This window comes from Pinus tabuliformis, chromosome 1_1, assembly GCF_031772625.1.
Source record: "Pinus tabuliformis cultivar Carrire ecotype Pingquan chromosome 1_1, CPIR1, whole genome shotgun sequence".
Lineage (NCBI taxonomy): Eukaryota > Viridiplantae > Streptophyta > Pinopsida > Pinales > Pinaceae > Pinus > Pinus tabuliformis.
Genome location: NC_142297.1, coordinates 447,589,791 through 447,606,513, shown reverse-complemented (window position 1 = coordinate 447,606,513; position 16,723 = coordinate 447,589,791). Strand labels below are relative to the sequence as shown.

The window sequence follows — 16,723 nt, the reverse complement described above, 5'->3', positions numbered from 1 at the left end:
ATTAAACTCCTATTCATTCTTAAGTAAGTCAAATTATTACTTTAAACACCATACTAAGCATGTTACAAGATTCCTTTTATATGAATATTTTCTAAGAGTCACTTTTAATATTCATTTTTATGCTTCTTATGCCTTCATCTAGTTATATGTCATATGACAAACCTGCATCCTGACCCATTACATTCCTTCATCCCTTTAAGAGTATCCTTTCCACAATATATGGAATATATACTAATCTTGTTATAATGCTTCTTCCAAGAAACTTCCAAAATGATGATTCTTCTAGGGTCATGATGACCCACCTAAGAAAGATGACTGCCTCTAACATAATGCTAGATAATGCTTGGATGAAAAATATGTAAAATGGCCAATCTATATACCTTTTAAATATTAAATTACTTCTACAAATATACTTAACCTAGTAGACTCTACGTATGCTACTATCATATGCTTCTCTTTATGATGTTGTGAAAAATCAAGAAGCAACAATGCATATTATCCTAAAGAACATATTAGTTTTTATAAATAACCTAACAAACAATGTTCCTTTCTTCAATAGTAAATATCCTTCACTTTTTCTTTCTTTGGATTTTTCCCAGGTTCTCCTATTTCTCCAGCGATGTGAGCCTCACTTCTTTCATTTCTCTTGTTGTTTTGTTGTATTAGACAATCCCTCTTAAATTGTCCAAACTCATTGCACTTAATGTATTTAATTTTGGACATATCTTTCTTCTTGGAGTTTCCAAAATTTCCCTTTCTCAGTTTCTTCACTATAGCTAGAAAGGCTTGAGACTGTTCATCTGATCCAATGTAATATTTTAACTTGATTCTATATTCTTCAAAAATGCATTGAGCCCATAACTCATCAAAGGGAGTTGAAACTTTATTGGAGTAGATGTGTGTTACAAAGTTGCTCCATTCTAGTGGCAATGCATTTAGTACACAAATGGTCATTTCGAATTAGAAATTTCTTCTCCAAGCCCATGTATGTTGTCTCATAACTGAGATATCTTCTTGAGAAAGGATGTCATGTCCTCATCCTTTGATTTCTTCATTCTATATAATTTTCTCACAAGGAGATCTTTTGTCCTAATGTACTTGCAAAGCACAAGTTTAGTAGCTTGTCATACATCACCTTGGAAGTTTTCAAATTTACAACCAATGGAACAAGAGGATCCTTAATGGATTCAACTATGATCCTTTGTGAACTTACTTCCCCTTTCTTGTACTTTTCTACTTTTCGTGGAATATCCTAACATCCCCCCTTAAGAACAACTTGGGATAGGATTGAAGGATTTACAAATATGACACAATAGGAGAAGGAAGGAGGCACTAGAGCCTATCCCCCCTTAGTGACAACTTCCTGAACTCCAAGCATATATCGAAGTTTAGTGAACTTCGCCTCTGTGAGAGCCTTTGTGAAGATGTCTGCAACCTGATCATCTGTTGAACAATATTGCACTTCAAGAACATGGTCATGAATGAGCTTTCTGATGAAGTGCATGTGTAGTTCAATGTGTTTGTTGCGCTGATGCTGGACTGGATCTTTGCATAGCTGAATGGCACTTTGATTATCACACCAAAGTGTGGTTGGATGCTGCTGCTCAAAGCCAAACTCTGATAGGATCTGACGAAGCCACAAGGCTTCCTTACTAGCTTCCACGGCACCACGATACTCTGCTTCTGCTGACGAAAGAGAAATGGCAGCCTGTTTCTTACAAGCCCATGTAATAGGTCCTGAACCAAGAGTGAAGACATAACCGGCAGTAGACTTCCGATCATCAGGGTCACCAGCCCAATCAGAATCAGTGAAACCAACTAATAGAGGAGCTGCTTTGGCACTGTAATGAATCCCAAACTGTATTGTACCTCGAACATAACGAAGTATTCTTTTGGCTGCTTTCCAATGACTTTCACGGGGGTTTTGCATAAAACGAGCAACAAGGCCAACAACAAAGGAAAGATCAGGACGAGTATGGGTTAAATACAAGAGTTTTCCTACAAGTTGACGGTATAAGGTAGCATCAACTTCAGGAGAAGTACAAGAGACTGAAAGTTTGACTCCAGACTGAAAGGGAGAAGGGGCTGGCTTACAGTCTTCCATGTGAAAATGACGAAGAATATCACAAGCATACTTGGACTGGGAAAGGAAAATACCCTCCTTGGATTGCAAGACTTGAAGACCGAGAAAATAGTGTAAGTGTCCTAAGTCTGTCATTTCAAATTTCTTTTTAAGGCTGGACTTCACATGGTTTATAAGGTTGGGATCACTACCAGTAAGAATAAGATCATCAACATAAAGAACAAGGATGATAAGAGAGTTTCCCACTTTCTTGGTGTAGACAGTATTGTCAGAATGACACCTAGAAAAGCCAGATTCTAAAAGAAAGCTATCCATTTTGGCATACCAAGCCCGAGGAGCTTGCTTGAGGCCATAAAGGGATTTCTTAAGTCGACAAACAAGGCTGGAGTCTGTTTGTATGAAGCCAATGGGTTGTTCCATATAGATTTCTTCCTGCAAGTCCCCATGCAAGAAGGCAGATTTAACATCCATCTGATGGACTTCCCATTTTAAAGAGGCAGCAAGGGAAAGAACAAGGCGGATAGAGTTCATTTTGGCAACAGGGGAGAAGGTTTCAGTGTAGTCAATGCCTTCAACCTGTGAAAAGCCCTTAGCAACGAGACGAGCTTTATGTTTATCAACTTTCCCATCTGGTCCATACTTGGTTCTGTAAACCCATTTACATCTAACAAGTTTGCGTCCCTTTGGTAGAGGAACAAGATCCCATGTATCATTTGTCATCAATGAATGATATTCTTCATTCATAGCTGCTTCCCAATGTGGATGGCCTGAAGCTTCTGCAAAAGTGTCAGGATCATGATTTACTGGAGCTTGAGCCAGTAAAGAAGAGGCTCTTTCAAACTGAGAACGTGTACGTCGCTGATCTGTAGGATCACCGGCAAGATCACCTGCTGCATCCCGAGTAGCACGGACCCATCTTGGAAGTTGAGGATCCTGAGAAGGTGGGGGAGGATTATCATCCTCGCTTTCATCATCTGAAGAAGAAATGTTTTCAAAAGTAGAAGAGATAGGAAGAGGTGGCACATCCGCCGGACTAGGCTCGCAGGCCGATTTATTTTCATCAAATTTTACATCTCTTCTAATGATAACATTTTTGGACTTAAATGGAATAAGTCTATAACCTTTTACATCTTCAGAATATCCAACAAAAGTACATTTCTCACTCTTAGGTTCTAAAGCTTTATGCTTTTCATCTGGAATATGGGCCCATGCTTCACTTCCAAACACACGAAAGTGACTTACATCTGGTTTAATGGAACTCCAAGCTTCTTCTGGAGTGATATTCTCTAGAACCTTAGTAGGAGTGCGATTGATTATATAATTTGCACAATTAATTGCTTCGGCCCAAAAACTAAGACTGAGTCCTTTAGATTGCAGCATACAATTAGCCATTTCCTTTAAGGTGCGATTTTTCCTTTCAGCTACACCATTTTGTTGTGGAGTGTATGGAACAGTATGTTGCATTTGAATTCCATTTTCGGTGCAAAAGTTGATGAATGTGTTTTTAACATATTCTCCACCATTATCAGTTCTTAGCTTAAGAATTTGATGTCCAGATTGTTTTTCAACAAAGGCTTTGAAGGCCAAAAAAGTGTTAAATACTTCGCTCTTGAGTTTTAAGAAGTATACCCAAGTGCGTCTGGAGAAATCATCAATGAAAGTTAAGAAGTACTTGCAGCCAGAGAATGAAGCAACAGGAAGAGGACCACATAAATCACTGTGCACAAGCTGTAAAGGGGCTGAGGCGTGCCAAGAGGCACGTTTGTCAAAACTGTCCCGATGATGTTTTCCGAGTACACATCCGGAACAAACACCATCTCTGCAAGATACCATAGGAAGACCTGTCACCATATTTTCTTTACATAGATGCTGAAGGGAGCGATAGTTTAAGTGACCAAATCGCTCATGCCAAAGTTTGCTCACTTCATCATTATGAGCAACAAATACTGAGGGAAGATTTGATGACCCAAAGTTGTGAAACTTATACAACCTTGTGGAATCATCAGCAAGACCAGTAGCTAGAATCTGTTTAGGATCTTTTAGATCCTTGATTACAACATCATGAGGTGAAAATTCAACAATTTTACCTTCACCTGAATGAGTTATCTGATAGACAGATAGAAGGTTGCAGGATAAGGTTGGAACACATAATACATCATTAAACTGACCATTGTCTAGATGAACAGTTCCAGTCCCTACAACATTAAGAGATCTATCATCACCAACATATATATTTTTGGTGTTACAATCATTTAAAGAAGAAAACATGGCTTGGTTTTTGGCCATGTGATAAGAGGCTCCAGAATCAATGAGCCACTCATGAGAATGAGAAGAAGAAGAAGATACATTTAATGCATAACCAGACTGAGATGATTGACAACGACATGCAGAAAGTGCCATTCCGGAAGTTGAAGTTGAAGTAGGCTCCACATGGATGTTATGTTTCTTCATTGCGGCTTCCAAGGCTTCCATCTTCTTAAAGCATTTAGATTCTAAGTGGCCATCTCGATTACAAAAGTTACAATGTCTATCAGTCTTCTTCCATTTGTTTTTATTGGTCTTATCATTTTGCTGAAATGATCTTTCATTTTGAGGCTGAGTTGGTTTAGGACCATTCTTTTGAGGATATGACTTCTTAGGATTCTTTGAATTTGGTTGCTGCTGGGCGGCTAACGCTTTCGTGGAAGAGTTTCCAAGATTAAGAAGACCAAGGTGTAAGAGTTTTTCTTGTTCTCTTATTAAGGAATCACAAAAGGAGTCAAAGGAAGGGGCCTTGTAGTCTTTTCCTTGACAAATGAAAGCTTCCCTTGTAGAATGGAAAGTGGAAACAAATACAGAGTAGGCTGGTCCCAACTTAGTAAGGATGGAATAAATAAGGTTACCATCTTCTTTCTTAACTTTAACACCTTCCAAGAGATATCTAAGGGTCTTGAATTTGGACAAGAAATCTTCAATGCAAGAAAAATTATTAGGATCCAAAGTAAGCAACTCATTTTCAAGTTGATGGGCTCTAATTTCATTTTTAATCCCAAAAACTTTAGCGAGTTTTTCTAATGCTTCATGAGGAGTCTCAAGTTCTGCAATGTGGAATCTAAGATCAGGAGAAATAGACATCCCTATCAAACCACGTGCTTGATCTTGTCTATTTTCCCATTTTGCAGCCTTGTCTTCATCTTTTGGTTTCTTCTCTTGGTCTGTGGCTATTCTGAAGAGACCTTTACTTCTAAGTAAATCTTCCATGTAGGCTACCCATTGGAAATAGTTAGTGCTGTCAAGAATGACTTGGCATGGACTTTCCATTTTTTTTTAAAAACTGAAGCTGAAGATGCTGAAAGTAAGTGTTCCAATGGATAGATCTCGAAAAAATAGGCGGTTTTAAAAAAAACGGCTCTGAAAAAGGCTTCCGGATGAAGAAGTTATGGCTTTTTGAAAAAAAATTGTTGACGTTGCCGGCAAAGTGCGCGAATGTGCGGGAATGAAAAATCCGCCCCCACAAAATGGAGACTTGAACCCAAGACCTCTACTCTCTTAAAATAGTTTTGAACCAATTGATCTATACAAAAAATTTGAGAGAGAGAGAGAGGGGGGGGGGGGCCTTGGTTTGCGTGCTTGCCTTGAGAAAGCTCTTTTTCCCTACAAAACACAAAACACAAAACCCAACACGAATATGCAAAGAAAAACGAACCTTGCGGCTCGAAGTTAGCTTTAGCCAAAAAACTAGAAATTTAAAAAAAAAAATCTCAAAGTTAGCTTTAGCCGAAAAACTAAATATTTTTCTCAATGTTTCTGATTTTCCGAGATCACACTAAGGTGCAGGGAAAAGAGCATACGCATGAGAAAAATCCTTCCTTTCTGTTTCTGATTTGCCCAGATCGCACAGAGTCGCAGGGCAAAGAGCATACGCAGAAATGAAAGGTATAGATCCGGTTAAAAAAAAAGGCTAAATAAAACGAAACCGAAATAAGCAGAGAGAAAATAACAGTAAACTGCAAAAAACACTGTATACCTCCCGATCTGAAAAATGACGCAGCTAGGGCTACCGGAAACCTTTTCGCGTGAAACGAAAGGGGTTCCTCACTGGAATAGATGCTCCGAACGCAACAGAGCAGTCCTCTCGGCCCGAAAGCAGTCAGAAACAGCAGATCTAGGAAACGACAGCTGCATGCAGTTCTACCGGCTTCAGATTTGGATCACCAACGGACGCGGCCCTCAAATAGCTCTGATACCATGTAGGAATTTACAGGGTAAGTTCCTCAGAAAGAATACCAAAAGGACACCGCTCACAACCAGATCACAGATCAATACACCAGCATTTTTGACGTGGTTAAAACCCTCAAAGAGGGAAACAGTCCACGGCCTGTCCCAACGTGGGTACTACAGGCAATTTATTAATCAAAGAATGAAAATTTACATAAGATTCTCTCATGCACGGATTACCCGAACAATGACCCTCCATGCGCTTTAAATAGAACTCATGGACCAATCGGGTGTCAAGCCACGGATCAAGTGTCGGTAATACCGAGGAGAGAATGAACCGTCGGATCACTACATATCGTGACCGTCGGATTGTAAGTTACAAAATGTACAACGGTAAAGAAACACACTTTACCTAACTCTATACTAGACCAAGTTGAACTTAACTATTTCCTATGTGTCGGAATATCCTAACAAGTTTTATCTTTTCTAAGTTAGTAATTTCCCCAATAACATATTTCATTACCTCATGTTCAGTAAGTGTTGGGTCAATCCATTTCTTCAATGCTAGGAAATTTGATGCTCCAACAAGCTTATTTCTCTCCTTGCAGAAAGAAACCATATGACTTGTAGATTCAAACATGGAGTAATAATATGATACTTACTTGATAAGCAAAATTCTCTCTTTTTATTGATGATATATTCCAACCTTCTTGATGCCTTCGAGATCTTTGAAGAGTTTTCAATAATGTCCTTGAAAGATGTTCCTTAAGATTCCTTCAACAATGACTTTCAAGATGAATGATACCAAGATCCTTTGATGCTTCCTTCAAAGATGTCTACTAGTGAGTCCTTAAATAGATCTCCTTTCAGGAGAGATCAATCAAATTTATTTTAGTCTTTCAAGAAATATCTTCCCAAGGTCAACGAAGTCTCTCTTCCAACACTTGACAGTGCAACTTGTCCTTTTTGTAACTCAAACTTGTAATTTCGTCCTCCTTTGTAGCTGAAGAAACCCTAATTCACCTTCTTCAAGAGATCTTCTTTTGATAAGAGCTTTATGTAGTCTCGGTCTTCTTCAATGTAGAAACCCTCCTTCTAGATCAATAGGTGTTCTACCTCTTTGCTAGATTCCTTCCACATATTATTCCCCTTGACACTCAACCTCTCCTTTTTGTCCTTCTAGTTGCCTTCTCTTGTTCACCTTAGCATTGATGCCATATTAGAAAATGTAGTGTGGTAGTTTACTAATTTCAATTTTCCTTAACCTTAATACTTCCTTGTGAACTTAGTTAGTCTTTTTGTGTTCTTTGTTTAGATCTTTTCATCAAACAAATATCAAGAACAGAAATTGTAGCAACAAAGAACACGGAAATTAAGCTTTTAGCGAGGAAAAAACCCCTCCAATGGGAAAACCCAGAAAAAATCTTCTCTTTTTATAGAATATTCTTCAAATGAGACAATAAAGACCCAAACTTAAGTCCTCCTCTACCACCAATTCAACCCTCCAAAGACACCTTGTAACTAGGTCAAAGTCAAACCAGGTCACCTAGAGACAAACCCTTCCAAAATTTCTCCTGCAGTAGAATTTTGTCCACTCTACAATAGAATTTTATACCTACTTTTGAGGTTTCCTTGACCTTCTAGACTCAAAATAAATTATTTTATAAATTAGAACTTGCCTAGATGAGTCTTATAAACATGATGTTGACTCCTTTGACTCATGACAATAAATCATATGACCTAATAAACCCTAGAAGCATGAAGAACATGATTTTACCTAGAAGACCCTCAATAATGAGCATGAAACCCATGCTTTAAAATAATAACTTTTTATTCTCTTCTTTTGTTTGTTACATAAGATACATATTGAAATGAGTACAACAATAATTATGAAGATCGAAACTAGTTACATTTCCAACATCCCTTGTCCAATGTATTTAGTGTTTCTTTTATTTCTTGTATTTTTTTCAAAAATGGAAATGTTTCCATTATTCCCATAAGAAGTCTATTAACAAATTCTCACAAAATAGTAAGGTTGTTATGATGTAGTTTGCTAGTAAAAATAATTGGGTTTCTAAAGGCCTTAAAGATAATCAAGGTTAAGTTCTATACCATTGTTATGTGCATTATGTCCATTAGGACTTCTACACAAATCACATGGTAAAAAATGATAGAAATTGAAAACTGAAGGTGCATTACTATCCATACCTAGAAGTGAAAAATCTAATATAATAAAGGGAAGTTTTTCTTTGGTTTCTTCTCAGTAATTAAAGCATGCTCATGAATAGTATCATTGTAGTAAAATATAACACAAGGATATCATGGAGATATTACAATAATAGTGGCATCAATCAAAATGGCATGTCCTTGAATAATTAACATTGCCTTAAGTTACTTCAAAAAATAAGTGATGTCTATTGATGATCCCTTCCCCCCTCACCTCTTTCACAACCATACTTTAGGTGTAGAATGGTTCATGGCCTCACTAGTCAACATAGATAACCTTTGATTCTAAGTAGGTGATATTGAAATTTCGACGGAATTGAGGGATCAGAGAGAAAGCTTGAGGTGCGAGAATGTCTCTGTTCGATTGCCTGCTGCTGCTGAAACCCCAGGTGGAGAGGGCAGCCATTGTCGAGCTTCTCTCTCGTTTGGGAAGGTGCGTTTATTCATTGAATGGAGTCGTGACAGATATCAAGTCACTCGGGAAGGTGTATTTGGGTTACGACATCAAGGAGCTCGATGGCAGAGACTATCAGGAAGCCTTCAGCTGCGAGCAAATGATGGAGGTTGTGCAGGAGGCGGCAACGAAGCACAACAATTTTCTCGACTTGGTGCAATCAATAGCCGACGAGAACCCCGAGCAGAGAAAGCTCTTCGTGCGAGGCCTCCACTGGGATACGAATATAGAGTCGCTTATGGCACTCTTCTTGCAGTTCGAGGAACTGGAGGAAGGATTTGTGATCCTTGACAAGAGAACTCGGAAGAGCAAAGGCTACGGTTTCGTCACCTTTAAGCACATTGACAGTGCCCTCAAAGCCCTGGGTAACCTTGTTTTCAACATGTATGCAAAAAGCCAAAGCACAGAGGATGCGCGGCAAGTGTTTGACGAAATACCCCTGGCAACCACCGCACTCTTCCACATGCAGCAGTAGTATTGCCATGATCTGGAGCTGGTTCTGCAGTCCCGCAATCTCACTGTTTCAACCTCGATTCCTCATTCAGGCAGCCGAGATCCTATTCATCTCCAGCAGGCGAATTTTCAGATTCAAATAATTCTTCTGACAGGCAAAACCCTGCTCCTTGGGGTCCAGTCGTCTTTCACAGTGAGCCATCTCTTAAAGATACTCGAACAGAGGTTGGGGATCCCTTCCTCCCTTCTGCGGCTCCTCTTTGCAGGTAAGCAGCTTGATAACAATCTGCCTCTTTCCTTTTATAATATTGAAAGAAATGCCACAGTGATCCTATCACTTCGACTAAGGGGAGGTGCAGTTAGGCATTCCTCGGCCTCCAAAGGTTTTTCCTACAAAGACGCAGTGCATGCACAGCCTACCAAGAAGTCTGTCCAATCTGCCGAGGCTCCCAAACCTTTCTTGGTGGACAAAATGGAGGAAACCCCTGCCATTGAAATCTCTCATCCATCTCTGGATGATCAATACCAGACATTTGCAGAAACAACCCTCATCTGCAGATTTAATGGCCTATGGCCCCGCACTGCTGATCTATTCCAGTGGATCCATTCCAATTGGACCAAAAACTGCAAAGTCTTCCTCTGCTCGAAAGGCTTCTTTATTGTAGCCTTTGCCTTCAACGGAGATTACTAGAAAGCCTTAACGGGAGGCCCCTGGTTCTGGGGATCAGCTGGACTCTTCCTCTCCCCCTAGTTCCCAGACTTTGACCCCTCCACTGCGGTCATCACAAAGCTTCTTATCTAGGTCAGGCTTCCAAACCTCCTTGCACATCTATGGCATTTTGCTGTCTTTCAAGGAATCGGGAACACCCTAGGCCACTTCCTGGCTACAGATACCTCAAGGGTGGAGAAAGGAATATATACCTTTGGCAGAATTTGTGCAAAAATAGACATTAGTAAAGGGTTGCCAGATCAGATCATCCTCAAAGTCGGGGACTTCCATTGGACGCAAACTTTGGACTATGAGAACACAGCTTTCAGGTGTCGCCATTGCCATCAGACGGGGCATCTCCAGAACTCATGTGCATCGTTCTTTGACAAAAAGAAGAATATCACTCGCAAATCCAAATCCAAGAGTTGGAAACCTTGTGATATACCCCCTATGGATGACATAGATTCCTCTAGCTCTGATGAGGAGGACATTGAAGTGGAAGAGGAGAATTTGGAGCAACCGAAGGACGCGCCCTCAGCCCGCGCCGAGGATCCTTCTGCGCCTCTGTTCTCGCAGAAACGTTCTCATGAGTCTTCGCCTTCTGATTCAGACAAGGAGTCTCCTCCTTTAGCACAGAACAATCTGCAAGTAGTTTCGGTCCAGCCAGATCAAAATGGTTGGGTCAAAGTCAGTAAAAAGAAAGGTAAAAAATGTAGATTGGAAGATTCTGCCCATGCTGGGTAGACTCCCTAGACTAGCTCGTTCCTTCTGTCCTCTCTGTCATCTTTTTCTTATGCCATGGTTGCTCCTTGGGACCGAGGTTGATATCATATCATTTGCGGCTCTCTTGCTCTTTAGCTTTGCTTCTCTGAAAGCTCTGATTGTACCATATGTCTTTTCTTAATAGAATTAGTCTTATTCAGAAGAAAAAAAAAAAAAAAAAGGGGGTAACATACGAAGGTAACATTAGCAAGATTAGCAAGATTAGGTAACATACGAAGGTAAGCCCTTCATTTTTTGCAATTTAATATCCATAATTCACAGTAATGTGAGTACATTGTATATCTTGGGGGTGACATGAAAGTTAGATCAGATTGGATATGGTGGGAAGATTCCAACACGTCATATTAAAACGGTTGGTGGATAGAAGATTAGAACATCTAATATGCATGGCAAGTTTTAGTTGGAATGGCTAGGTAAGGAGTGAAATGTCCATTGATAGAGGATATAAACTTTTTAGAGTGCCACTAATTAAAAAAATGCAAGCGAGTGTTTAAAGGAAAGGTGAAAAGTGTTTGGAAAAGTCAATGGACACTTAGGAAGAAGTTACCCATTTCTAGTGTAATTGGGACTACAAGTTTTAGCCACAAAGTTTTGGAGCACTTCTACTCCCTTAAAAGATGGCTTCAACATAAATATTGGAGTGATTATGTTGATTATAAAACTTAAGAACATATACTTTTTATTTATAAAATATTTTAGAGGTCTCTCTTAATGTTTTCTCTTCTTGGAATATTTAAATGAAGAGCAAGTCAATCCCAAAATAGAATAACTATTTGTGAACCTCTAAGATTACACTAAATTTTAACCTATAATCTATAACCTCATGCTAGAAACATGCATTGGATGGATGACTCAACCAATTAAATTAACCCTTAAAGCCAAAATGTAAACACATTTATAATAGTATTCAAAATAATTTACTAAAATAAATAATAATTAAAAAATCCAAGAACATTCATAGTGTTGTAGTCTAAAATTCTTATTAATTGACCATTTTCTATTAAAACAACAATTTCATTAACCTAAAATTGGGAAAGACCACCTAATTGAATTAAAAGGATGACTAAGTGAAAATGGTTGAAAATGTAAAATGTTTAGTCTTACTCTATTTATAATTACTCAAAATGATATATGATATTTGAATGTGCACTCTGCTCAAAATAATGCACTGACAATAATAAATCATACTAATTACTAAGCTAACTCAAAACAAAAACAATGCACTAAAAATAAGATATATGCATTAAAAATAATAAATAATCTTTATTACAAGAACGTTTTAGATACCACACATGTTTTTATTTTCCAAAGCACGAAAAACCATTCTCATCCTAATGCACCTTGTGAGTATTACAATTGAATTTTTGACTGGAGAGGTCATTATAATCACTTTGAAACCTAGTTGTTGTTTATTCTAGGGTGATTACCAATCTCAAGTAGGCTACCACTCCTCTTAGATAACTATTTCCTTGTGATCCTCAAGACCATAGCAAGTACAGTTGTGACTAAACAAACAAAACAATTCTAGACTTACTCAATATCCAAGGGCGTCTTTAACCTGGTCTCCCTCTTGGACCCCTCATTCCCCCACATGAGTCATTGTTGAGGCTACCTAGGTTTGGATTACTTGTAAGTTCCAATTCAACCAACCATATTGCCATACATGACAATGAGAGGTAGAGTTGTTATTGCAATTTAAAGAAATGTGAAGGTCTAGCATGCTATTTGTTATTATTTAGTTTGAGGTTTGGGGGGTGTTATCGGTAGAGTGGTTGTGTTAAGCAAGACTAAAACCACTTGCATCCAACCTCACCCAATAATTGTTGAATTGAAAACAATGGCTTGATAAATCATTGGAATCTCGAGAAACCTTGGTCAATGTCTATTTTGAGATTGTAAACACCCCTAGGTAGGCTACCACTCCTACTAGATGTGCCTTGTGAGCTTTTGAGGTCTCTAGCGAGCCCAATTATAGTTAACTAACCAATAATAAATTATAGATTTACTCTAGATCCAAGGCCAGTTTTAAGTTGATACCCTTCTTAAAACCCTACATTCCTCCTTAATTATATCACTGTTAAGCTACACATACTTAAGTCACACACACATTTGGAATAGACATTGTATAACTATTCCATGTTTTGGAGTTTTTGGTCTCGTGAAACAATATTTTGTCAAATTATTTTTTCTTCAAATCTGTTTTCGAATGTATAAATTGATTCAGGGTATTAAAAATCCCTAGAGATAGTCAAATTGTATAGAGTTCATAAATCAAACCTTCACGTTCGAGCAAATTCTTACTAGATTCACTTCTAAAAACTTCCCAAACTTAACACTACCTAGCTTATCTCAACATATCATCCCAAACACGTCTGTTTTCAGAATTCGTCGACCTCTACCCCAGAATTCTCACCCTACTTCCTCCACCATAACCTCTACTTATGTGCAAAATGTCATTCTCACTATCAATGTTCAATCTATTTTGCAGATACTTAATACATCATTAGGTTCCATTGTCTTCTCTCATGAGAAACCTAAATCAATCCACCTTAAGATTGAAAAACCTAAATCAATCCAAAAAGGGGGCATTTGAAAGAGATTATATTATAACAAAGGCTGAGCTGAAGTTGTTCTTACCCCACTTGAGGATCAAGTAAACTTTAGTACCACACATATCATGCACAATACATATCATGTTATGTGCTGGTATGATTTTCCGTTTTTTACAATTACTTAAAATTTCCATAAAGAAAAACTTTATATTCTAAGAAAAGTAAAGTGGGATATGACGTACAATGAGGGTCGTCAGATAGGGGAACTAAACTTTCGTAATCCATCGAATCAGTAGAGTTGATTAAAAGGGAATATGAAAAAGCACGACAACTTAGAGAAAAAAATCAAAAAATAAATTACCTGCTTATTTTCTAAGCCACGGATGTGACTATATATAGCCATGCGGGCCAAGCATTGTTTTCAGCGAGCAATAGATATCCACTACATCTGAAGCAAAATTTTAGATTTCTGTGGCAGTTATGGCTAACAGATCCAAGGTTCGATTCGCAGAGACTCCTGTTCAACAGAACAATCCAGAGCAGCAGAGTTCTAGTTGGAGATCATGGCTATTTGGTGGGCGGAGATCTAAGGGTAGTCCTGAAGAGAATCACAATTCTTCTGCTGAAGTTGGAGAACACCATGCAGCACATTCAGGTAAAGCTAGTGACGATGTTAAACCAGCGGCTGAGGAAGTTAAGGATGAAAGTGTAGACAAACAGGCAGAGGATTTCATTGAAAAACAGCGGAAGAAGTTGGAGATGGAGAGGTTGATGTCCATGAAGAGGGTGGAGAGCATGCTTAACAGGGGCCTATGATGGGACGGCCTTAAAAACTGAAAGCCCTTCCTCATAGTGTATCATGTTTTATGGTATTACTGTTTGCATAAAGTAGTTAATTTCTAGTCCAGTTGAGTAGCTGTTAGTTTCAGTTTAGCTGAGTAGCCGAGTTGGTTGAAGCTTTTTGTTAAGTTGTTGGTACTCTGTCACTAAAGGCCAAGTCGTTGGTCTTCTGTCATTGAGGGGTTTGTGGGATATTGAAGTTAAGGAGTTTGTGGGATACTAAAGTTGTTGGTTTTCTAAGCCGTTGGTCTTTTGTCATTGAGGAGTTTGTGGGCTTCTGAAGTTGAGGAGTTTGCCAGATACTGAAGTTGTTGGTCCTTTGATATGAAATGCTAAGTCCTTCGTCTTCTGTCATTGAAACGCTGAGTCCCTGGTCTTCTGTCATTGAGGAGTTTGTGGCTTCTGAAGTTGAGGAGTTTGTAAGATAGTTGAGGAGTTTGTGAGATACTGAAGTTGTTGGTCCTTTAACATGAAATGCTAAGTCCTTCGTCTTCTGTCATTGAGGAGTTTGTTGGTCTTCTAAGTCGTTGGTCTTCTGTCATTGAAACGCTAAGTCCTTGGTCTTCTGAAGTTGAGGAGTTTGTGAGATACTGAAGTTGTTGGTCCTTTGTCATGAAACGCTAAGTCCTTGGTCTTCTGTCATTGAGGAGTTTGTTGGTCTTCTAAGTCGTTGGTCTTCTGTCATTGAAACGCTGAGTCCTTGGTCTTCTGTCATTGAGGAGTTTGTGGCTTCTGAAGTTGAGGAGTTTGTAAGATAGTTGAGTTTGCCAGATACTGAAGTTGTTGGTCCTTTAACATGAAATGCTAAGTCCTTCGTCTTCTGTCATTGAGGAGTTTGTTGGTCTTCTAAGTCGTTGGTCTTGTGTCATTGAGGAGTTTGTGGGCTTCTGAAGTTGAGGAGTTTGTGAGATACTGAAGTTGTTGGTCCTTTGTCATGAAACGCTAAGTACTTGGTCTTCTGTCATTGAGGAGTTTGTTGGTCTTCTGTCATTGAAACGCTAAGTCCTTGGTCTTCTGTCACTGAGGAGTTTGTTGGTCTTCTAAGTCCTTGGTCTTCTGTCATTGAGGATTGAGGAGTTTGCGGGCTTCTGAAGTTGAGGAGTTTGTGAGATACTGAAGTTGTTGGTCCTTTGTCATAAAACGCTAAGTCCTTGGTCTTCTGTCATTGAAGAGTTTGTGGGCTTCTAAAGTTATTGGTCCCTCTGTTGGGAAACCTCAAGTTATTGGTCTTTTGGCATTAGGAGTTTGGGCTTCTGTTACGAAACATAGGTTCAGGTTCAATTTTCCTATTTGGGTTTCTGTTATGGTGCATAGGTTCAGCTTCAATTTTCCTAAATCTTTAACCCTTTGTCAAGAGATGTGAGTTCCATTCTACTGAGTTTTTTAGCCTTCTGTTACAAAGCAAGGTTCAGGTTCAATTTTCGTAAGTCTTTAACCCTTTGTCAAGAGATATGAGTTCGATTCTACTGAGTTTTTTAGCCTTCTGTTACGAAGCATGGTTCAGATTCAATTCTCCTAGAGACGATTCTACTAAATCTTTAGCCCTTTGTCAAAGAGAAGTGGGTTCGATTCTACTGAGTCTTTCCTGCATATGAGGTGAGTTCGATTCTACTGAGTCTTTAACCCTTTGTCCAGAGAGGTGGGTTCGATTCTACCGAGTCTTTCACCCTTTGTCCAGAGAAGTGAGTTCGATTCTACTGAGTCTTTCTGAATATGGTCCTAACAGTTGTACCAGGGTGAGGCCCCTTCCCGTGAGCCCGCCTAGGGGCGTTACAGCGCAAAGAAACAAAAAATGTAGATAATTTTCTATATTGTCAAGATTTATTTGATATTGTGGCTACAATATTAGCAACATTATGGTTGTAAAACCTTGTTAATATTTGGTATGTGCAAATGTTTTCCTTCTGCTGTTTTAATTTGCGTAATTTCTGCAGTCTATTAAATCAGTGCTATCGTTTCAACAAATTGGAGATATTTGGTATATTCCTTCTGCTGTTTTAATTTTCATAATGTCTGCAGTTTATTAATTCAGTGCTATCGTTCGAACAAATTGGAGATATTTGGTATATTCTTAAGAGTGTCTGCAATTTTTTTTGGGTTGTTAGGTGATCCGGAGTAATCGTAATCTGCAATTTTTTTGGGTTGTTCGGTGATCCGGAGTAATGATAAATAAATATTTTAGGTTTTGTTTAAGGAGGTTACAATTTTGTTTAGTTATTTTTTTGAAATCTGGTGGTGAAATTTTTAAGAAAACTTATTATCAGTGTTTAAATTAATTTTATTATTTTTTATGGTGAAAATAGATTTAGCATCATTAAGAACTTTGGGACACTTAAAATCTTAAAACTTAAAATTTGTGATCCAACTTTCCAAAAATTTCCATCAAATTCTATCAAAATTATTCCTGAAGTTCCATTGTTTTCTGA

The 16,723-nt window shown here is 38.5% G+C and overlaps 1 protein-coding gene across 1 annotated transcript; it reads left to right on the top strand.

Annotated features, from left to right (window-relative positions):
• Window positions 1-13,867: 13,867 nt before the first annotated feature.
• LOC149213663 (uncharacterized) lies at window positions 13,868-16,151 on the top strand. The gene has a single exon (XM_089392094.1). It carries the CDS (start codon window positions 13,938-13,940, stop codon window positions 14,271-14,273), a length of 336 nt encoding a protein of 111 aa, XP_089248220.1. The 5' UTR covers window positions 13,868-13,937; the 3' UTR covers window positions 14,274-16,151.
• Window positions 16,152-16,723: the final 572 nt, after the last annotated feature.

Coding starts and splice junctions, on each gene's coding strand:
- LOC149213663 (XM_089392094.1), top strand. CDS start 13,938: ATGGCTAACAGATCCAAGGTTCGATTCGCAGAGACTCCTGTTCAACAG.